The following is a 24,680-nucleotide window of genomic DNA, read 5'->3' as shown; positions in this document are numbered from 1 at the left end:
AGGCTAAATCAAAAATTGAGTCTGAGAAGGTTTTCGACGGAAGAAACGGGGAATATTTTCAAAGCAACTACATTAATGTATAAAATTTAATATTTTTTTTTGCAAAAAAACGAAAATTCCCGTTATTTTTTGAACACACCTCATATGCATTTTTCAACAATTTTTAACTGCTTACTTACAAATATCATTTCATAATTTGTATAATTTTCATATGCTTACACGTCCCTACATACCTACATGGCGTATGAGTAATATTCAGTGCCCCTAATACCCATAAAATATCGCTCATACGCCACTTAGATATCCATAATTTAAACATTTTTACTTTGTAGCAGCAAGAAAAAGTTTGATTTTCTACCAAAGCAATTTGCAAAGTGTCGAACTCTGTGTGTACACACCGCAAACACAATAAACCAATATTGTCATGCAGCTGAATATTGCGGTGGCATCGAACTGAAAACCTTTAAATGCACAAGAAAGACCAACTTAACAGACGAACACACTTTAGTGTGCTCACACACGACTGAGTGCGCAGTAAACACCAACACACACACATACACACACAAATAAGGCGAATAAGCAAACAAATACTAAAACAATGAGTATTATAGAGCTTGTGGTTGCTGGTTGGGGTTAAGTAGGAATAATGTTTGCAAGCAAAGACAAACGCACGCCCGGCGCTTGCCACACACCCCTGTCAGCGCCGGCCACAGCAGTGCCAACCTGCCCAACCAGGCAGCGCACACTTCAATGTCCAACCAAGTGAAGTTTATGGCGCCAATAAAATGTATTTCATGCTTCCTTAATTTTTATTTCACTTCTTCGTCGGCGCTTTCACCGCGAGTGGCTCGCTTGCTTCGCTGCTACGAAATGTGGCATGTGAATTTTCGTATTTTCACATTTTTGTGGCTGGACATGAGGCGAAAATACACGACTGAATGGATTCCTTTAGGTGTTTGTATTTTCTTTTATTTCTGTTTTGTATTTTTTTTAATGATATTGTAGATATACACAAAGGAATATTTGCTGGCAAAATGGATGAGGTTGTTGCCAGTAAAAATTCCCACAAACTATTGTAAAATATTGCCACAACAAATAGACTAGAATAGTTTCTCATAGTTACAGATAAATAAGTAGGTAGTTGGTTGCGCTAGGCAAGTGTATACTAAGCTCTGTCAATACTTGGCGACTGTGCGCCACAATAAAGTAGCCGGCCTCTACCTTTTTGCCAGCTGTCAACATTTGCCCATTTTACCTTGTGTCGCTCGTAAATTCCTGCTCTACATGCCCGTTTATGTGTTCTTCGCTCATTTGTTGCTGCTTATTTATGTATTCATAAGTTGTTGTTGCTGTTTTTGTTGGCTGCCTTTGCTGTTTATTAAAAGGTGATTTTTATGCGCACATCAAGGTGTTCGGCGTGTGAGATTTTTTATAACCATTGCTCTGTGGTAGTTTGACAGTTCTGGCAGGAAGTTAGCGTCCAGACACGAAAGTCGGACGTGGCGGCGCTGATGACAGCTTTGATTATAATAAAACTACAAATGCACGGAATTCACTTAGCGCAATCAAGTTAATTGAGATTAAAGCACACATATAGGTAACAGTAAATGTGTTTGTGCCTGTTGAGTAGATTTCTGAGATTTTTGTTTAAGATCAACATGAAGTCTACAATTGTAGTCTTCAGCATATGTGTTGTTGCCAGCCAATTCACTAGACATATAAGTAAAGACAGAGTTGTGGAAAAGGAATCAGACTCAAGAAAAAATTCGTTCAAAAATTACGTTTCAAAATTCAATTAAATATGTTCATGTATGGTTGTATATAATATATTGGGTAGTCGAAAAGTCTTTTCGTATTTTGTCAATAGATGTCGTTGCAGTCGTATATCTCCAGTGCTACAAATCGTATTGTGTCATACCATATAGTGTTGGAAAGGTGAGATTCTAAGCTTCATTTAACCAAAATTAAATTCGGGGAAGATGAAAAAAAGTTACAGCTGTTCAAAAATGAATGAAAATAATAAAGAAATTCGCTACATCTTCTTCATTTTCGCTATCTTTGCTGAAATAAAATGAAATCGAACCATTTCTGTAGCGAGACAAAAAGTTCATCAAATACGACAATAATGTGCGGCAAAGAGCGTGGTTCAACCATGGTGAAGCTCATCAAATGGTCGCAAAGCCAAGATTGACGCCTCGAAAGGTTATGCTGAGTGTTTGGTGAGATTCGAAAGGAATCATCCACTATGAGCTGCTCTAGCCTGGTCGAATGATTAATTCTACATTTTACTGTCAACAACTGATGATATTGAAGCAAGCAATCGGCCAGAACTGATTAACAGAAAGGGTTTCGTCTTCCATCAGAACAACGCTACACACATCTTTGATGACTCGGCAAAAACTAGGAAAGCTTGGCAGGGAAGTCTTGAGGCATCCACCATATAGCCATATAGATCTTGCACCGTCGGACTATATTAGTTTCGGTCAGTACAGAACTCCCTTAATGTAGTAAAGTTGGCTTCAAGAGAAGCCTGTGAAAATTACTTGTCGCAATAATAAGAAATAAACACCAAATTCTCAGAAAAGGGCATGGTAACCTATACTTGGACTACCAATAACTTTGAGGGAAGTGTCTGAATATCTCAAAGATGTGATTTCGTTCGGTAAGTTTTTGTCTCAAACGATTTACGATTCTCAAAAGCAACAGATGAATCTGATCTGGAACGAGAGCAGCAACATAAGTTTAACGTTGATGGCATCTTTCTACTTAAGTAGGGTATACTAAATTTTTTCACGGAGCTTTTTATACTCAGAAGGAAACAACGGGTACCCTGTAAAATATATATGTATATACATACAAAGGATCAGCATGACGAGCTGAGTCTGTTTAGCGATGTCTGCCTGTCCGTTTGTTTGTATATACGCGAACTAGTCCTTTAGTTGTTGCCTTATCGATCCGGTAAATCGAAAATTCATCTTCTCAAAAGAGGCCCCTCTATGGCTTCGTCCACAATCAAAATTTTCGGTGAGACAAATCCAGGTGTCGTTCACGAAAGGCAATTGTATCCCAAAAATTGAGCATTTGCTGACGATTGTGGTATGACGGCATCATTTTTTCCGTAATGAGGCAAGAAATGTCTTTATCATGAATAGTGAGCATTACAAAACGATTTTGACCGACTTTTTTTCCGGACTTTGTTTCCAATTTTTTCAGCAAGACGGTGCGTCGGCTTAAGTTTTTTCGCCAATATCTTGTGATTAAACGCCACTCAATTATTTTCTCTGGGGCTATATTAAATCAAAGGATCACGCCAATCAACCAGCAGCGTTCGAGGAGCAACGAAGCGCACTAAAGCCATAATTTGTATTATTATTGTTTTTCAATGTTATTGACATTAGTTCAAAATAAAATTTATAAAGGTGCACTACAGTTATCTAGCTAACACTAACCTTTTTAAAAACTTTAAATTCTGGTGTTTTTGACTAAAAATTTGTCAAAAATTATTATTTTAGTCATAGTCGGTCTAGTAATAACGAATTTTCAGAAATATGCATCTCATCAATAAAACTAACTATTTTTCATTATATCCATAATTAAAAAAAAAAAATTACTATGAATTCTCTCTTTATAGATTGGTTTTCTTGATGTCGTAATACCACCAGACTTCGTTGCGGAAGATACCTCTTCTGATGTGATCGTACCAGAAGGCAGTTCGGTCAAATTAACATGTCGGTGAGTGTATTAGAAAATATTCACCAAAAATAAAACTAAACAAACTAGTAAGGTTAGATAAAAAAAAACATAAATTTTCTTTAGCATTATAATTTTTCATAAAAAGTTAAATTTAGGTACCGGGGTGTAAATATTCGGTACCTAGGGGTTTGTACAGTTTTTTTGGATGTTAAAAATTTTTGGTTATAAATTGCCACACACTAAACGCATTACTCGTGCCAAGTTTTATCCCGTTATATTAATTGCTTCTTGATTTGTGTACTGGAAACTGAACAAATCAAGTGAAGTTTAAAATTGTGCTATATGGGAAGTGGGCGTGGTTGTTGTCTGATTTCGTCCAATTTCACAACATGACATAAGAATATAATAAGAATGCCATGTACTAAATTTTCGAAATCGGTTGGTCGGGTCCCGAGATATGGAATTTTACTAAAAAGTGGGAGGTGCCACACCCATCATCCAATTTTCACACCGCCTACCGTAAAGCTCTCTCATACCATCTCGTTGGTAAAATTTAATGTCTCTGGCGTATTTATGTAGTTATTGATTTATCGGGATTTTAGTAACGAGTGAACGAGGAGGATTTCATCTATGTATTTCCAAACTGTCGGTTGAAGTTCTTATAATAATTGTAAAAAAAATATATAAAAAAATTCCCACAAATTTCCCTTTTTACTGAGATACTCTGTACCAAATTACTGCTTTATATCTTAATTTTTGTTTAGTTATGGCACTTTATATGTTTTCGGTTAATGGCGATTTGTGGGCGTGGCAGTGGTCCAATTACGCCCATCTACGTACTCGACATTTTTTTGTACTAAGGAACCCACAACTCAATTTTTACTCAAGTTACAGCTTGCACGGAAGGATGGTCGGACGGACAGACTAACAGTCAACCGGATTTAAATTTTTCTGTCATCCTGATCCCTTATATATACGTATCCGACAAAACTATGTATACCCCAGCACATTTTATATTGTTCTTTGAATATTTTTTTCAAAAGATCAACAATTCAAAAATTGTACATACGGTAAGTGCACACTGTAAGTTGACAAATAATAACGGTATGATATTTACCGTTAGCTTTTATTTTGCTTGCAGAATGTGCACTTGTTGATGATCAGTTGAACTTTGCAGGCGCCAAAATTATGTATACCGTGGCAATATTTGTGCGTAGTGCTTCTTTGCGTAAATAGTTTTTGCAAATATTTAGAAACAAACTCGACAAAAGTAAAATTTCATCATTTTATACTCCATAAAAGTGTTTGGGTAAATAATATAAAGATTTTATTTAGTGAAATGCCAAGATCTGCAGACAAAAGCGTTGACCTGCGAAAATTGATTGTTCGTGATCATTTAGATAGAATGGGATACGGAAAAATTGCAAACAAATATTCTAAAAGCAAGGCCACAATCCAAAAAGTGATAAAAAAAATTACCAAACAAATGGTGGGCTAGAGAGTGCTCCAAGATCAGGCCGCACCAGAGTAACTACAGTGCGCGAAGAGACAAAAATAGTGAGAGAAGTGAAAAAAGATCCGACTATATCAGCCCGATTTATTAAGCAGAGCCTTCAAATAGATGTTTCCGAGCGAACAATTCAACGAAGAGTTCGAGAGGACGGGTATTCCAGCCACTACAAGATTAAAAAACCGTTCATCAGCAAGAAAAATTTAAAGGCACGATTGTAGTTTGCAAAAAAGTATTACAAACTGCCACCAAATTTTTGGAAAAAAGTAATTTGGAGTGATGAAAGCAAATTTGAATTTAAAAATACTAAAGGACGGCAAAAAGTTTGGCAAAAGAGCCACGAGAAGCTTCAGAGTAAATGCATTCAAAGCAACATAAAGTTTGGAGGCGGAAATGTATTGGTTTGGGGTTGTTTTAGCTACAGTGGTCTCTCAAATCTCGTAATGATCGAAGGTAAAATGACGGGAGAGTCTTATGTTCAAATGTTAAGTACCAATATGGAGCCAGCTACGCAAAAAATGGGCATACAGGATAACTTCGTATACCAGCAGGACAACGACCCCAAGCATACAAGTCGGGTTGCAAAAGAATACTTCGAACAAAAATCGATAGAACTCCTACCATGGCCTGCCCAAAGCCCCGACTTAAACCCCATTGAGCACTTATGGCATTATTTGGATGACAAGCTTGACCGATCTTCTTGCCGCTCAAATAAAGGCGATATTTTTAATAAATTGAAAGACTCCTGGGAAAATATACCCAAATCACTCCTTCAAAACTTGGTTGACAGCATGCCTCGACGTCTATTGGCAGTAATTAATGCTAAGGGTGGCAACACTAAATACTGAAGCTCTAGTGTGAAGATAACCTCAAAATTTATTCGGGTATACATACTTTTGTCGTTCCTAAGAATTTCTCTTTTTCAGATTACCGCGTATTCTGCAGTCACTAGCACTAACATGCAGAAAATTTATTTAATTTTTTGTATATAGTATACTCATAAGCAAAAACAAAAACCATGCAAAAAAACAAACTTCACTTTTCAAAAGATATGATAATTTTCTTTTCAACTTTCATGGGGTATACATAGTTTTGTCGGATACTGTATATATGTATATAACCCTACATCTATCTCGATTAGTTTTAGGTGATATACATACATACATACAACCGTTAGGTGAATAAAACTATAATACTCTGTGGCAACTGGTTGTAGTTGTTGTACTATATGTAGTATATGAGAGTTATTGGGGTAGTACTGACTAGATTTTATCTTTTTTCCCAATACCACCTACTATGAGCAAAAGTCAGCTATAGATACTGGGGTCCAAATATTCGGTACCTAGCGGCTTGAACAGTTTTTGTTGGATTTGAACATTTTTTCGTGGTGAAATTGCATACTTTACAGGAACTATTAGTGCTAAATTTTATCCCGTTATATTAATTACTGCTTGATTTGTGTGCTGCAAAGTGAAATAATCAAATGGAATTTAAAATTGTGTTATATGGGAAGTGGTCGTAGTTGTAGTCCGATTTCGTGCATTTTCACATTATGACATAGGAATATGAGAGGAATGTCACGTTCCAAATTTTGTCGAAATTGCTTGGTCGCGTCCCAAGATATGGGATTCCTGCAAAAAGCGGGCAGTGCCACCCCCTTAGTCCAATTTTCACACTTGCCGTGAAGCCTTATCGGAGGTAAAATTTAATGTCTCTGATGTATTTAGTTACTGATTTATTGCGCTTGAAGTAATTTTAAAAAGTACAGTTATATGGAGAATGAACGGAGTTATCTTCCGATTTCATCCATTTTCACACTCGCCTTGAGAGCTGAGGTGCCTTCTGCTTGGATCCTTTCTGTCGTCTCCAAGTACTTGCCTTTCATCGGCATTTTCAGGCAAGGAAACAAAAAAAGTTTTTGGGGCCACATCTTGGCTGTAGGGCGGCTGTGGAAGCGTTAGGATGAAGGTCTTGGTTAGGTAGCTGTTCAGAAGAAGGCGGTGTGAGCTGGGGCGTAGTCGTGGTACAACTTCCAATCGGCTTCCAATTCCAAATGACATTTCGTTTGAGTCTCTTGAGAACTTCCATGTAAAACTGGGCGTTAATGTCGAAAAAGACAATGAGCATCGTTTTCACTTTGGATTTGCTCATTCCTCAGCGACCTCTTCCCAACCCTCCAAAAAAGCATGGTGCCACCGAAACACACCACTTCTTGCTAAAGAAACATCTAGGTAAGCCTGCTTGATCATATCAAACATCTCTGTCGCAGATTTACCGAGTTTTATACAGAATTTAGCCGCGCACCTCTGCTTTAACGAACGCTGCATTTTCGGCTTGCACCACTCACAGAAACACGTCGCACGAAAATATTTGCCCTGATTCTCCAGGTGCTCGGTACACCCTTTACCGAATCCAGTCACTTTCGGTTCGAAGTACAGTCGCGGTGGAAGAAAATCAGTCATATTACTTTCCAGACAAACCACGTAAGTGGGTTTCGTCGATAATTTTATCCGATAAAAAATTTGTAAATTATATTAAACTTTCGGTATAATAACGTAATTCCGATATCAAAAAGTATTCAAAATGTTTTTAATACTGAGTATGATTGAGTATATATGAGAGAATACAGTGTAAATTGAAATTTCCAGAACGTAAGCGAGGGAACCATTGTTGTGCTACACGAACTGATACAACATCGTCTCTGTAAACTTCACAAATTTCATTGGTGGCTTGCGTGGCATTCTTCCCTTTTTTATACCAAAATTTCAAAATATTGCGAATTTCTTCATTATTTTCACTCCTTTTTGAACAGATGTAACTTTTTTCAACTTCCCTGAATTAATTTTTTTTGGTTAAATTAAGCGTAAATTTTCACCTTTTCAACCCAGTCATATGGTATGACACAATATTATTTGTACCACTGGAGATATACGACTACAACGACATGTATTAACAAAATACGAAAAGACTTTTTCGACTACGCAATATTGAATGTATCTACATATCTGAGAGTCGAAACCCTACACATCCACACACTCAAACTAATTTCGTTTTTATTTTATGCTGTATAACCTGCTTTAGCATAGTGCGCTCATTAAAATCTACTAAAATCCTCAAAGCCACCAGCGGTTACAACAAAAACTGTGCACACAGCGCAGGAAACTGGCTCAAAGTCATTTGTGATAATTTTTGGCCAATAAAAAATTACTTTTGCCCAACAGTAATAAAACCACAACAAATAATTCAACAAAATCTTGCCGCCCCAAAGGTTAGGGAGTGTGTGTCCGCCACCGCCATTAAGTAATAATGTCAACAAATTAAGCGACACTTCATTCTTCTTGATTTAGTGGACAGAACTTTGCCATTTCGCTGGCCGCCACACTTGCTCCTGTACCCCAGCTGCACAGAGTCGAGCATACAGTTACTAAATGTACCACAAAGTAGCAAAATTTCTACCACATTTGCCACAATAATGAATGGCTAAGTGTTGCAGCGAAGTAGAGCGAACGCAACAAAGGAACGTAGACACATGGAAGGATATCGGGCATTGCAGCGGTGTGCGGAGGACTCAAAGTATTTGGTCAGTTTGTATTTGCTGCTTACTTTGTTGGTGATTTATTGACCCAAAGAACACACATACACACACATATGTAAGTATGTGTACATAGAAGCAAAAAGGTTGCAGCGGGTCATGAGGCGAGTGAGTTTCACTTAATATTTAACTTAAGTACATTGCTAAATTTCCACTTTGTTGGAGTTCGAAAATTTTCGCAAAATATGTTTTATCTTTTATTCAATTTTTGCAACAGCCAGTCTCGTCTTGTTAGACATTGAACTTAAATGGAATGCTAAATAATTTCCGACCGACAAATGAATTAATTAATGCACTGCACTTTATGATGCTGCCACTGCCGAACTTTTCGTCGAAAGTTTTCAACACTGCTGCAGCGTTTTTATTATTATTTATTTTTGTTGCTTTGCCTCAGTTTGTTAGCCTGTTTTCGCTTACTAGCCGGCAGCAAGTTGTTCACACTTATGTTTAAACGCCCAAAAGTATGCAAACATGCTTTGAAAGTCTAAGCCAGTCACTGACACTGTGCAAATGGACCTAACCGAGTTGGCTGCAGTTCAGCCAGCGCCATTGTTTACACTTCTGCAGCTGCCGGCTTTTGTTCGGTAGACATTTGCCTGCAAGTAATGCAATCATCAAAAGTGTTGCATACATTACGGGTGCGCGCTAAACAAAGACAGTGTCTCGGTGAGAGCTAGAGTAGACGCTCTCATACCGCTAGCTCATTTTTCTGGGAGTTTCAGTTTTTATTTACATATAATATTGTGTGTGTGTGTTATTGCTTGGGGGTCTAAAGAAATTTAAGTTCTCTGGCAATGACATCTGCTTTTGTGCGATAAGAAACAATAAAAAGTGGGTAGAATTTAAAAATTATAGTGGTGACCTTTTTAATGCGACTTTAAGTGCAAGTTTCACTATTTTTTTTTTTAATTTTAGTTTTTCATATGTAACTAATGGAACTCAGTGTGGTAAACTGAGAAACTGATTCATATTTAATGTTGAAATAATTATTAAATCTCAGAGGCTGCTAAGTATTAAAATTAAGCTGTTTGAGGCTTCCTACTATTCGTCAAAAACATGTGAATTGAAAGTGAGTTGCCATATACATATAACTATTTCTTCTAACGATACTGACAACAAACGACGTCATATCTTTTCCTCGGTCTTTTGACATTTTTCTTCAGTAAGTTTGCCATTTCATCATGGAAAGATATCCGATCCAACAACGAGTCGAAATTATTACAATTTACCACCGAAATTCGGAGTCAGTGGCCTCAACTTTAACAACGATACGTCATAATCGTCCTGTCAGATCAACATTTGAGCGTCTAGTAGAAAGATTTGATTCAGAGGCACAGTACAAAATGTTCCCGTGCCAGTGATACAAAGAAGTGCATGTAGTGAAAAGAATATTGCTACAGCTAGCGCATCAATTGAGGAAGACCCAATGGCATCGCTATGGCGAATTTTGCGAAAAGATCTTGACCTAAATACATTCACAAGATCAAATTGACGCAAGAACTGAAGTCGCTTGACCACCTGAATTGTTGTATATTCGTGAATTAGGGGGAGCAACAGCTTGAAAATGGTTCGGATTTTGATGATCAATGATAACCTAATATTTTTGGCCCGAAATGGTTGGCATGGACTTGGACGATATGTGGTTCCAACAGGACGGCACCACAAGCCACACGCGAATATCTCACTCGATTTATTAAAAACCAAGTTTGGTGAACGTGTTACCTCACGAAATGAATACATCAAGTCGATGGTCTATGCCAATAAGCCAGCGACGACTGATGAGCAGCAGAATCGGCCGATTTATGCTTGAAACCCGAAAACATTCATGCAGCTTTTTTACAATTTTCGACATGAACTAACCAGCTGAAGTTGAGTGTCGCAGCGCTGACTACCGACGTCCATTTAGCAGTGAAATCCCTTATACAATGATTTTTTCACGCTTGCTGTTTTTGACTGTAGTCAGAAATCAGCTTTTGCATAAAAAAAATATCAGTAGAGTGTGGGTATAGTTTAGTTAAAACTGTTATTAAGCCGATGCCTTACGTGTAACGAGATGAGCAACCGTACCATATTTGGGTTGTGTTTCCATAAACCCCATTTTATAAGGCTAAGTATTCACACCCTTGCGGAAAAAGAGTGTGCGTTACTATAAAAGTGACCGTTATAGCAGATATAAGTCTGTATATAATTTTCCTGGACCTATTTGTTAAGTCTTTAGTTTCGTCTTGCCAAATCCGCTTTGCTATCTTGCATTTGATTGTAGGTGTCTACATATTCTAGTTATTTGTTAAAATTTTGCATTGAGCTCCTTCTTTATCCTTCTTAGCAATCACGATTTTATCTCTGCCTTGAATTTATATAGAAAGTCAAAGCATACAAGTCTGTTTTTTCGTTACCGAAAATGTTCCAGTTACCGAAACTCTACTTATGGGCAAGTGTAGTTGATATGCCAGTGAACTTCCAACTGTCCAACTCATGGAACTAACCTTTAGCGACGACAAGCCTATTAATGCCGCCTAGCTCTGCCTGTGCAAATTCCGTATCTTCCCGTAGTTGTTCAGTAGAACTCCACAGGCCTTCTTCATGTATAGTACTTCCGATTGGAAGATGCTCGCTGAATTTTCTGAACGGATAAGTAGAGATATCAAGATCCACAGAGTGTACTCCCTATATCGCAGTCCTGTTGGTATAGATTGAGGATATATCCTTCTCCCGTACTAAAACTCTTCTGCATTCTCATCTAGACAGTATTCTGACTGGGAAGAAACAATTGAAGTATAACGTTTGTACGATATTGTCTCATTTATTTACTTTGTTTTGAGCTGATTCACAATTTAGCTATGTTTATAACTTTTCCTGCTCCAACCACCAATATCCTTAAGCAAATGTTGCTACTTTCAGTATGAAAACGTATATGTCAGTTGTTGCAGGAGCTTATTAAGCGCATTATTTGCAGATGACTTAATCACTTCGGTAACTCTGTATTCCTTTAAATTTCTGTTACTCCTTAGGTAAGAGTTGTTCTAATGACGGCCGTGTACAGTCAGATATATCATATATCCGATGTTTAGGCCCCAGTTCTTTCCGAATATCTCAATGAGGTGACACTACCCATCATTGGGGCAATCCTTTTATGGTTTCTATTAGAGTAGTTTCACTGTTTACTAGCGTTTCCATAATTTTGTTAGTATAAATATGTAGGTATGGTGGAAAACATTCTAGACGATAGATCTAAAATTTTACTCTTACTACAACATTTCAATAATTGTAAATTTTTTGATAATAACAATATTTCTAATATTTTTACTATTTTTACTATTCCAAATGTCACTTATTTAATAAATCATTCTGCCCATATAAGTAAGCTTTCTATGACTGAATGATATTAATAAATCTGCTTAAAGAATACCACGAATATACAATATATAACCTTTCTCCCTTAACTTAAACGATTTCAAATGAAAAATATGTCTTCAAATCTTACTATATATTTTAGTCATAGACTAAATTGGTTTAATAATCATATCTAACTTCCCATTAGCAAAAGTTATATTAAAATGATTCTCAAATAAGATATATCTGCCATGAACTCTACCGAAGAGCCCAAATTTTTTATTGAGGATATATGAAAACGTCAACTAAAAGTTTGGAATTTATTACATTACATATAAGGTTTAAATCGAGGTCTAAGCCAATTCCATTCATAATACTAAGCGCTAAACCATATAGTTCATAAGACAGCTTCTCGACTTAAATTCACGAATATATCACATATTTTGAATAACTTAAGTGATTTAGAGAGATGTGAAAAATCGAAAAATAATATTTAGGGTATATAGGTGAAGTCTGGGCTGATTGCACAAACTTTCGACATTGCTTAGGACACTTATGCCAACGATTTTTCCAGTCCGCGAAACAATTTTTATAAGCACTTTTTGACCTTCGGCTCCTTCCGCGAATTTTGTTTTACCTCTTCGATCGACGGATAACGAGTTCCACGGAACGGCAATTTCAGTTTGGGGAACAAGAAAACATCACACGAAACCAAATCTGGTGAATACGCTGGTTAATCGATTGTATTCATTGCGTTTTTGGCTTTAAATTCGATCACAATCGTGACTCGATGCGATGGTACACTATCATAGTGTAAAATCTGGGATTTTTTCTTCCACAATTCCGGCCGTGTTCGGCCGATGTTACGGTCAAATAGAACTCCTAATTGACCGCCTGTCCCTCAGGAACAAATTCATGATGCACCAAACCACGAATATTGAAAAAAAACAATGAGAATCGCCTTGATTTTTCAGCGGCTTTGGCGTGGTTTTTTTGGTTTCGGCTCTTGTTACCCCCTCCAATCCGATAATTGTTGACTTGTTTGTATGTGTAACTCATAAGCCCATGTTTCATCGGCAGTTACAATGCTCTCCATGAATGTAGGATCGGAATTCGTACGATCAAGCATGTCTAAAGAAACCAGTTTACGGTACACTTTTTGAAAAAAAATTCAGCTCTATAGGAACGAGTCAAGCAAGAGAGCGTTTCATACCCAAAATATCCACCAAAATCATTGGAATGGACTCGCGAGAGTTATCGAGCCTCTTGCCATCTCTCTAATACTTGACTTACGATTTCGCGGTCGAAGGTCGTTCAGAACGATCTCTCGACCGTCTTTGAAGACTTTGTACCACTCGTAGATTTTGTGTCACCGCAAGCCTTTTCCAATATTCGTGACGATTTCGTACACTAAATTTGTGGAAATACAAAATTGGAGACAAATTATTTTTTCAAGAATTTTAGCCATTAAAAAAAATCGCAACGCACTACTTAGGTGTACCGACTTAAGCAGCTGCTGTAAGCAAACTAGTAGACGGATCGCGCTCATATTTGGCACAGTAATTAAAAACAGTCATTCCGGGGAATTTAAATTACAATTTCCTTGTACTCTTTTGTCACAATGTATTTCAACCGCCCCCCTCTATCCCTCTCCACGACTTCAGATCGCCGGCAAAAAATTTCCCTTTTATTTTTGTTACTCTATCTTTCATTTCCAGTCGGTTTCGTGCCACTATGTATGAATTTCTTTAAATTTGTACCATATAGAAACATTTTCTAACATCACGTTTGTGATCAGAAATACCTGGTTTCAAATAGGACGAAAAGGTGTAAAGAGAGCGAATTCGGTTTCATGATATATAATTATTCTATATATTCATATATTTTGAAGCTAGTGAAGTAATTTTTTTACGACCAATTCGATAAACTCTAGATCAAATACTAACATTCCTTCTAAAATTCAAAATAAACATATATACATAATTTGTAAAAAAGGAATTATCGCAGCATTATCAAAATTTTATTTATAAAATTATAAATAATAATATTATTTACATTTAGGGCACGCGGCTATCCGGAACCAATCGTGACATGGCGCCGGGAGGACGGCAACGAAATCGTGCTCAAAGACAATATCGGCACAAAGACGATGGGTGAGCAAATATTGAATACAAATTTCTTAAAACTAGCACTAAAAAAAACTCAACATTATCTATTTCCTAAATCTCTTTATTTCTGCTTTGTCTCGCACACAGTGTCTTCATTTCGCGGCGAAGTGCTGAAGCTGACGAAAATCTCACGCAACGAAATGGGCTCATACCTCTGCATTGCATCAAACGGTGTACCGCCGTCGGTTTCAAAGCGCATCTCGCTCAATATACATTGTAAGTACATAGGCAACAGCCAGCATGGTTGCATTCGAATATAGCATATACATAAGTACACACGGTAAATTTGCATAAAAAGGTGCCGGTGAGTGTTTGTTGGAGAGTGTGTCCCACCGGTTTGCCTAAAATAAAAGAGTACATTGTCGGTTGTCAGCGCAGCTGCTCATTAATTACCGCAGTCTCATGTTGCAACAGCTCCCCAACCCCAACTCTTATTGTTCATTGACTTCAAAAAGGTACTCTGTCGGCTAGTTTACCACACAAACCACCCATCATTGTGCAAAGCCCTTTTTTTTTGCGTTTTTTGCACTTCGGCAACTTATCACCGAGCTGCAGCTCGTCGGCGCACAAGTGGCTCTTTTTGGCAAGTTCCCTTTTGGTGGCAGTCAAAAGTGTGAATACAAAGGTCTACCTGCAGCTTAACGGACTATGCCCACAACGACCAACTGACCAGCACAATCTCCATTATGGCTCACACGTGAAGCGCCTGTGGCTTTAGCCTGCAGCATGTACTTATTACCTGTCTTCTCGCCAATTTCGTTCGTTTTACTTTCGAAACCACTGTTTTGTCTTTATTTATTTGGGCACTTTTTGTACCTTTTGCCATTCCTTAAAACGTGTGTTATCCCGTATTTAGTCATCACTACAAACTTCACTTTGTCAAACAGAAAGGTGGAAGGGTGTTTTAGAAACCCTTTCGTTTCACCCGTTCTACGTGTAACCTCATTCTTCTTTACCACCTTTTCTCCTTGCTTTCTTATATGTTTTTTGTTCGTTCATTTTCTGTTGGCCATTGGCTTAAGTTTTTTGTCAAAATGTCGCCAGCACGTGCTCTATTCAGTGCGCTCAACTGCATCCACCAACAGTTCACTCAATCAAGTGGCATGCAGCAGCAGCGCAATTTTCTCGTCATCTTGTGTGGATCCACGAACGTTTCTCAGTTTGCGACACAACACGAATCACTGCAGCTATAAAGCTGGCATGTGGAGCAAATGTGACTAAACGACGTGCTTCACTTAACTAGGGATTTTCTTTCGTATTTTTTTTATCACGTGGACTGTGTGCGCACTTCATTTGTTTGAATTCATAAATATGTTTTGGCGTATTTATGCGCGTCTAAGATACCTGGGATACTAGCAAAATTCCATCTAGTACAGTATAAAGAAAGAAGCATTCCATACCTTAGAAATAAATATTCGCTATATTTGCAATATTTGGTCATTAGATTAGTTCATTTAATGACGGAGAAATTTTCGAATCAGCTGGATATAGAAAGATGTATACCGACCTTGTATGTATAAGAAAATCATACTAACTTTATATCGAGTCAGGGACAGAGTCCGTTGTGATTTACTTGAGTACCTGCCTGCGAAGGCCTAACCTCACGGTGCTTTCTATTTCTAGAAGCACGTAGATCAATACAATGCGTTGATCAGCGCCCCAAAGCATAAATGCATTCAGCACTCAAACCTTGGAGAACCAAAGTATGAATGCATTCTGCACTTATACCTTGGTTCCAATTGGTTCGGGTGGAACGGGATATCCTATCCGCCTTGGTCCGGCCGACCTAAAACCTCTGCCGTACTCTGGGTCCGGCACCCGGCCGCAATGCGACTCTACATTGGACTAAATGCCCTGCCTGCATTTAGGTACAAACCACAGCCACCACGAATCTCCACAAAGGGCCAAACCCAATGAGCAGATTGGAGTAAACTCCAAGGGCAAACTGCTCCCCGTGGTACCAGGTTATAGTCTCTGGTGAGACTTTGTAGCTTTTGCTACTACTAGTTGAGCTCCCGAAATCCCAAACTCAATGACTGGTGACATTTGTCGCTTGAACAACAAATGCCTTTATATTAGGAATTAATATAAAGAGTATAATATCATTTCAAGCTAATATTATAGCACTATTTCTGACTTTGACCATGCTGACATTTAAAACAATACCTGCTATGTCAGACACAGTGCATGTGGATTTTAGTCGCCTCTTACGACAGGCAGGGGCCCCCTACCCGCAGGGGAAAGAGTCAGGGACAGTTAGAAATCGATTTCATACAATTTTAGGATATTATACCAGTGATACCGTGGGATAAGCCTCCTTCCTCGGGAAGGACCCTCCGAGCCGTTTTGTACCAAGCGAGTTAGTTCTGCTTTCTCCAGACTAGATAAAGAAGCGAAGCAAAAGGGTTTGGTAGTGAAAGAGAGCAAGACGAAATATCTCCTGTCATCTAACGAACAGACATTTCTGGAAAGTCTGGTTCTGTTTATTTAAGTGGGCTGGTAGTAAGTACGACAAGTACATACCTTCACTAGCGGCTGCTGTCATGACTTCAGTTTATCAGTAGAATTCGACTCGTCGGCCACGGATTTTTTAAAATAAAAAATAGCAAAATTTGTCAGTAGTAGATTCTTGTTTTCAGAAAGAAAATCAGACAGTAAAATAAAAAAACTTGTTGTTGTATATGGTCAGTAATTTCCTTAACGGCCATCGTTAAAACTTTGTTTAACGTTTTTCAATATGGTCGCACATCGACTTTTGGTGAGTCTCTTCCCGCTTGAAGGTGGGCGAGATAACTGATGATCATCTACTGGATATTGAGCCTGAAAAATTAATTAGACGATTTAACCATGTGACAAGAAGGAACAGTGGAAAGAGTGAACTTCACTAGCCGAACCTGTCACAAAGAAAGTGAAAACTGTCCTATCTGTCCAAACTGTGATGACCACGTTTTCTGAGATTCACAAAGTATGATCTACAAAAATAACTTGTACAGAACTCTACTATGGCGAATTAATTGGTTGAATTAGAGAAAAACCGGACTAGACTACGAATTGCTACCCTATCCACCATTTGGAGGTAATTTGACACTATGCAACATCTTATTGTTTCAAACGTGAACTCGTCGAACGGAAAGTTGATTCAAGAGGTTATCCTCAGCCACGAAGAACTGCTTTCAGCATCGCTGAGTCAAGATAGCGAGCTAACAGGAGACGTTTATGAAAAAAATTGTAATTTTTCCAAATTTTTCATTATTTAGGAGTTAATTTATTGATTGCCTTCTTCTGTAATATTCATTTTGATTTAGGATTTGGTAACAAATATACCACGTTTAGTCTAGCTGATAACCCGCGTTTTCAGAGATGCTGTACAGTGCGTATCAACGACGCTATTGCTGCTTGGAGCAGAATACCGAAGAAGACCCGAGTAGGTTCATCCGCCATCCCGCGCAAATATTGTACTAAGATCCAGATTTTGCAGAATATTCGTTACAAAATTCAACTCGTGCAGGAATTGAAGCCGAAGGACCATCACGCGCATCCTACATTCGAGACCGGTACCAATCCCGAATGACAGGAAAATCTTGTTCAACTATGAAGCTCACTTTTCGTTTAATGGTACGTTTGTAAACAAAATTTTGTGTGATTATAATCCACACGCCATTGTTGAGACGTTGTATCCTCAGAAAGTCTCTGCGGTTAGACGAAATCAATTTTTAAGATGAAGCCGATCATAATGTTACAGTCAACGGGGAACGCTATAGGGATATGATTAACGACTTTTTCCTGCCGGAATTGAAGGATATTGATGTAGACGACCTTTGGTTGCAACGACGCTACGTGCCATATTAAAGAGAACATTTGGGGAGAGATTATCTCGCGATGTGGGTCTGTTATGTGGCCTCCAAGATCGTGCGACTTAACCGATGTGTTATTTTTGAGAGACTATGTGAAGTTGCTTGCTTACACATATAAGTTACAGACGATTAAGGCTCTGGAAGCGAAAATTCGCTAGTTATTGCTGTAATACGGTTCAATTGCTGCAAAAAGTGGTCGAAAGTTTGGCCCTTTATCTGGAATTTATTCGAGCAAATTGCGACGGTGCCTTGCCCGGAACCTTTATCAAAACATAATGAAAAACCCTTATATTTATAACAAAGCTAAATTCATTAAATTAAAGGTTGATCCATTTCGAGGTTCTCTACTTTTTTAAAGAAAAAGCACAGAAACTTCAAATTTAAATTATCTTTCGAAAGAACATTATTTGGCATTTATTTTTTTACGTATCAGAGTTCAGTTTTCGATGACTCGTTCGAGCATTTTGGACTGATAACTGGCAAATGACACATGTGATGTCTTGCTCCAATGCCTCACTGAAGCAGGATTGCCTGAATAGACTTTCGACTTTACATATCCCCACAGGAAAACGTCTAACGGCGGGATATCACACGATCTTGGTGGTCTATCAACCGACCCAAAACGTGAAATTATCTACACACTGAAGTGTTTTCCCAATAAATCTATTGATTGATGCGATGTGTGGGAAGTGGCGCCGTCTTGTTGAAATAAAATGTCGCCGAGCTTTAATTTCAGACATCAGCCTACAAACCACAAACCACAAAACACCAAACAATTTTTTTTTCTGAATGAAATTACAGCTCTTAAATCTCTTCATACTCATAGATACAGACATGAGCCTCATCGCTCAATAAAATTTGGCTCGAAAACGTCGGATCTGCTTGGAACTTTTCAAGAGCCCATTGAGTGAAGCGATGTCGCTTGGGAGGGTCGAGTGGCTTCATTTCTTTCACAAGCTGTATTTTGTATGCTTTCCATTAAGATCTCGACGTAAAATGCGTCAAGTTGTTCTATACGTCGGTCCTAGTTGCTGCAAACGGCGCCCAGTCGACTCTTCACGGTCTTCGTGTACACTCTCAGCTACGGCTGCTATATTTTCTTCAATGCGTGCTGGTCGTGGTCTATTCGGTCGAATGTTATCCAATAATGAATGCTCCGTTTCAAGATGGGTGATGGTGTTCCGAATAGTACGCTCAGTAGGTACATAAGTTGAGCGAACGCGTCAAACACATTCTTCACAGTTCGTTAATTTTTCGTTAATTTTCGTAATAAAGTTGAGCGATTTGTAAGTAGGCGTAAGTTTTGCACGCTGAAATGCCAAGCAATACTGAGCAAACATAACATGACACCTTGACACGACTCAGGCGCGATATGTCAAAAAAGGCAATCGAAAAAAGTACCTCTTCTTGGAACATCAATTATATGAGTTTTGTTTATTCTTGAAAACCACATGTCTAAAAAAGGCCTTTTATTTTTCTACTTTTCATTGTTTTTATTTTTTTCTTTTTTTTAAGAAATGCAAGACTTATTTATTTTTTTTGTAAAAGGATAACGTTAGCACTTTGTTTTCAAAACCCCTAGCTATTTTCACTTTTTCCCGTTGATTTCACTTCTTGGACTCACTAACACAATTCTTGTGAGTAGGTTATACTTAAAGGAGGGCTAAAAATAACCGTTACAATTTGCATTGTGCTTTCGCCATTGCTCCAAAGGACTTTCGCTTGCGCCAGTGTGGCGTTGCCAAGATTTGCATGCAAATAAGACTGATTAATTGCCGCATGCGAGCATGTAATGCATTTCCGGCTGCCATTAATGCCCACACAATGCAAATGTACATGTGAGCTTACCACATACACAAACTTGTGAAGCACGAATATAAATTAAGAAATATGTAAATATTTTAGGTGTGTTTTTTTTGCCTTAACCATACACACTTACAACCGGCCAACTTGCAAGCTGTTCTGCAACATTTTGTGGCATTTATTTTACTTTGTATAGAAATTCTCCGAGCGCAGGTGTATAATGCATTTCCGTCTAGGCATTTTGTAAAGGAAATAATTAAGAGAATTTTCTTGCAAAACCACAATGCTACATGCAATTTGCCGCATTAAATTTGTTTCAAAAATCTTCTCCCACACGCTGTGCTCGAAGTAAGCTGCCCTACAAATGATAAATGCCAACGCAAAGCTTTGGCTTAGACATCCGATTTACTAACACAGACATCGGCTTTGCAGGATGTTTAAACGTAAACAGCAACAATACACATACACGTATGTATGTGTGTTTATAAACGCTCACTGTGAGCGAATGTCACGCAAATCATGAAAAATCACGTAGCAAGCGGAAGTAAAAATACGTTCACATTCATTATGTCGGTTACTATTTGACATTTCATCAATGCGCAAAAACCTAACTGTTCATACAGTTTGCACAGCATTGTACATATCTACATATGTGCATATGTATTTGAGAGCCAACTGCAGTAAAAACTGGAAAAGCTGTATAAGAAAAATTAATACTAAGCACCATCTCCAAACTGGTGCATATAGTGGTCGACCAGAAACACGACTTCTGTTACAATAAAACTTATCTCGTTAACTTTAAGGGGTAGCAAGATTAATTCGTGTAAAACAAAGCTTATTCTAGTGATTTTTATGAATCGGTTAAAATCTATTTAAGAAACCCATGGTACATTACAACGGGTGATCCAAGTAAAGGTACCTTTTTCAATAGCCTCTTCTTGACAGATCACGCGTGGATCGTGTCAAACTGTCATGTTATGTTTGTTAAGTATGTAAAGTCTAAAGTCCATGCGGACAATCCCGCTTGGATTCAAGCTTTGGATCAAAACATCACGCTGTCATTCACCAGTTACTAATCGAAAAGCTCAAATGAATTATCGAAAATTGAAAAGATGTTAAACAAGTAAGGAAGGTCTAAGTGCTAGTGCAATCGAACATTTTATATTCTTACAACTTGCAAGAATCAAAGCCAGGGAAATACTTTAAGGTGTAACATGTCAACCAGAGGATCGAAATTTAAGCAATTTTATATGTACATATGGATACTATATTTAACGCATACACCGACATATTCGATGTAAATTTTGTTGTTGAAACCAAAATCATTATACATATGTAGTATGTAGGAATTAGGGTAGTATCGACCCGATTTTAAATGTTCCCTGGCTTTCATAAAGTACCTCACATACAATCACCAATCATATGGAGCAAAGTCAGCCGGATGTTCGAAAATTCTGATATTTGTTAAATGGAGCTAGGTCAAGTTTTCGCCCAAGTTTATCTATTTTAAACACAAAGATACACTGTTATGATCAAAGCACACTCTCCATCATATTCTCATATTCATTGAGATAACTCACATGTTGGCCGAAATATGTGGTACAAAGTTACCCGGAAGTTCGAAAATCTTTATATTAGGAGGATGGGAACTCAGAGTAGTATTGACCCGATTGAATCCATTGGTACGCCACAGACATTTTACTATCAGGAAAACGTTTTCCGCAAATTTCAATTATTAACTCACATATTAATTTATATTTTCTGTTAAATGTCGACTATAGGTCCTGGGGTAAGCAGTATTGGTTGAATTTGCGCAATTTATGGCCATAAGATGGCATACTCTAAAGACATTCTTATTTTTGCAAAGTTTTATCTAGTTATATTAAATCCTTTTTGATTTGTACATTGGAAAGTGAACGAGTCAAATGGAATTTAAAATTGTGCTAAATGGGATAGCCCACAGGTGTCCAGTTCTATAGCTTAATTAAGTGCTCTGTTATGGCACTTTACATGTTTTCGGTTATTGTCGTTTTTTGGACGTGACAATGGTCCGAATACGCCCATCTACGAACTTCGCCTTACTTTTTTGCCAAAGAACCCATATACCAAGTTTCATTTAGTCAAGTTATAGCTTGCATGGACGGAAGGATGAACGGATGGACAGACAGATAGACAGTCGCCCAGATTTCAGCTCGTCTCGTCATATTTATCATTTATAAATACAGTGGCGGATTCAGAGGAGGGAAATGGGGGAAATTTCCACCCACACCCCAAGGGCTAAAGGGGTTATTAATAGTTTTACTACTCTGAAAAAATATAAAGTAGCAGAAATTTAATCCAACAATTTTTCATTTTATTTCAAAAACAAAATTAAAGACTGCCTCCATTTGTGAATCTAATAAATAATGCTAAAATATCTCTGAAGTTACAAAGTGTTATAAATAAGTCAAAAGCACAGCGGATCAAATCAATGCGTTGATCAGCGCCCTGAGAATGCTAAGCATTTTCAGTACCAATTGACAGTGTGGAATGAACACACTAACCACCTTGGTAAGACAAACAACGTCTAGTCAGATCCGGCTTGATAGAGAACTTGAAACAGATGCTGCATTCAGCTCCATCCGCGACACATATTTTCGATTGATACATTCTCCGCGGTTTAGAGAAATATGGGATAGATTTTAAATGAGTTTGCTGCATCCAGGAAAAGTATATGCTTTGAAAACCAAAGAAATGGAAAATCTTATTGATTGCTTGATAGATAGATTCAAAAAATTTGATAGGTGATATATACTCAACAACTATTACGTTAACAAAACTATTATTCTCTATAGCAACATGCTGCAAGGGTATAAAAATACGACAATGCCAACAGTTGCTCTGGAACAAAAAAACATTTGTTTGTATGCCCAAATGGTTGAAAAGGTATTTTTCTGTTTGACTCACAATAGTCAGACAAAATGTCTTTGAAATTTATCATAATCAGCTAACTCAATGTTGCAAGAACTAGTCTTGAAATTTTAAAACTCACGTAAATAAATAATAAAAAATCCGCAAAATCAGCGATTGTTGAACTATTGTAAGCAAATACAACGCACCAACAGATGCAAAGAAGATCGCAAGAGATCCTACTCAATATGTTTTATTTTAACAAATCTTTGTCTCTTTAACCCTAATACTGTGAGTTTCAAAGAGAATGGCATCAAAAACGTAAATAATTACAAGAAAATATGCTATCTTCGGCCGCACCGAAGCTATAATACCCTTCAGAGGTGTATTTCATAGAGAAAATCTTGAAGATATCTCGTCAAGTAAAAAAGGTTTCCTCGTATTTGATCGGCCAGTTTGTATAACAGCTAAATACAGTAATGATTTAGTGATCCGGTATCGGTCAGATCAATGTCTAAAAAACTGTTATTTAGAAACATTGTGATGTACCTCAATCCTTTATTCACATACTTCTTCATAAAGCACGATAACAGCAACTAACTCTACCGGACAATCAATAGCCTTCTAACAATTGTGCAGCAATAAAATGACGCAACGCGCAAAATGCGACCATGAAATATGCCCAAATACTCACACATGCACCTGACTAATGCGTATTTTACTTTCTACTCATGAAATTTTTTGACGCAAGTAAATGTGTGTATACATAAACATATGCATGTATGTATGTTTGTATGCAAGTAAGCCACATACTACTCACTATCCTGATTAATGTTGCAACACTCCAACCGGCAATGAGCTACACTCCGTAAACACTTCGCCTTACACACGCGCTCACACACGCACACATGCCGAGTTAGAGTAGACATAATGCTCTATGTTGGCCAGCATTCGATATTGTCAACGTTTGCCAGTGCGGTAATCACTGGTCCAGTCTGTGCCTAATACATACCTAAATACCCTCTATGTCTCACATCGTTTCCATCAACGGCACAAGCGGCGCAGCAGCTTCGTCAATGTCCCGCATCCATCAGCAAAACTCACACACAGACAGTAGGTTGGTTGTGTTGCAGTTTAATTTTTGCCAACGCCGCTCACGTTCGAGCCGACTCCACCCCTCACACCGCCAAGTGTTGTCACCAAGGTTATACTTGTATGGACATACTTAACGCGACTTTTATTTGTAATCAACTTAGCTGGCAGGTAGGCACGACCGTTGCCTTAATAGATATGCATGTATGCGACTCTATGCGTGTTGCAGTTAGGGCTCACCGCCACGGACTGATCTATGGCTTCTTCCCTGCCGCCTCATACATTTCAATACGATTTTGGTCAACGGCAAATGTTGAATTTCGCATTTCCACGGCATTAGTTCGAGTGACCATGAAAATGTGTCAGTCTGCGGCATAGAATTTGTGGCTCTTTTAAATTTCTCCAAATTTTGCTTGCGTTTAGTTTGTGAAGCCAACGCTGTGTGTTATTATACTGATATGAGCTTGTGTTTCTATTTCCATGTTTTGCAATGAATTCAGTCGACAATGTCGACCGCAGACTCTTTCACATTTATCACTATATTTTGTAAAGAATTGAGAGACAAGAATTGCTTACTATCATTGTGTAAATAAATATCCTTTATTACATATGTTTGTGGTACAACACTGACACTTGCGAAGAGTGCTGTTTATCAGACTATTCAAAACCGAGTTTGAAGAAAGCTTTGGTTATCACTTTGAACATTGTTAAATAATGAAGCTATAGTCTCTAATGTAAAATAAAAT

The 24,680-nt window shown here is 37.9% G+C and overlaps 1 protein-coding gene across 1 annotated transcript in view; it reads left to right on the top strand.

The window, feature by feature from the left end:
* The window catches only part of LOC126757913 (lachesin), a 93,168-nt gene that overhangs the window by 45,684 nt on the left and 22,804 nt on the right, over nucleotides 1–24,680 (top strand). Inside the window, exons 4-6 of the mRNA XM_050471839.1 lie at nucleotides 3,632–3,732; nucleotides 14,190–14,281; nucleotides 14,384–14,512. Of these exons, the coding sequence (XP_050327796.1) occupies nucleotides 3,632–3,732; nucleotides 14,190–14,281; nucleotides 14,384–14,512 (322 nt within the window). The remainder of the gene's footprint in view (nucleotides 1–3,631; nucleotides 3,733–14,189; nucleotides 14,282–14,383; nucleotides 14,513–24,680) is intronic.

This window comes from Bactrocera neohumeralis, chromosome 5, assembly GCF_024586455.1.
Source record: "Bactrocera neohumeralis isolate Rockhampton chromosome 5, APGP_CSIRO_Bneo_wtdbg2-racon-allhic-juicebox.fasta_v2, whole genome shotgun sequence".
In the NCBI taxonomy this organism is placed as follows: domain Eukaryota; kingdom Metazoa; phylum Arthropoda; class Insecta; order Diptera; family Tephritidae; genus Bactrocera; species Bactrocera neohumeralis.
Note: the sequence above shows the minus strand (reverse complement) of the source record. Positions and strands in the feature narration are given on the sequence as shown.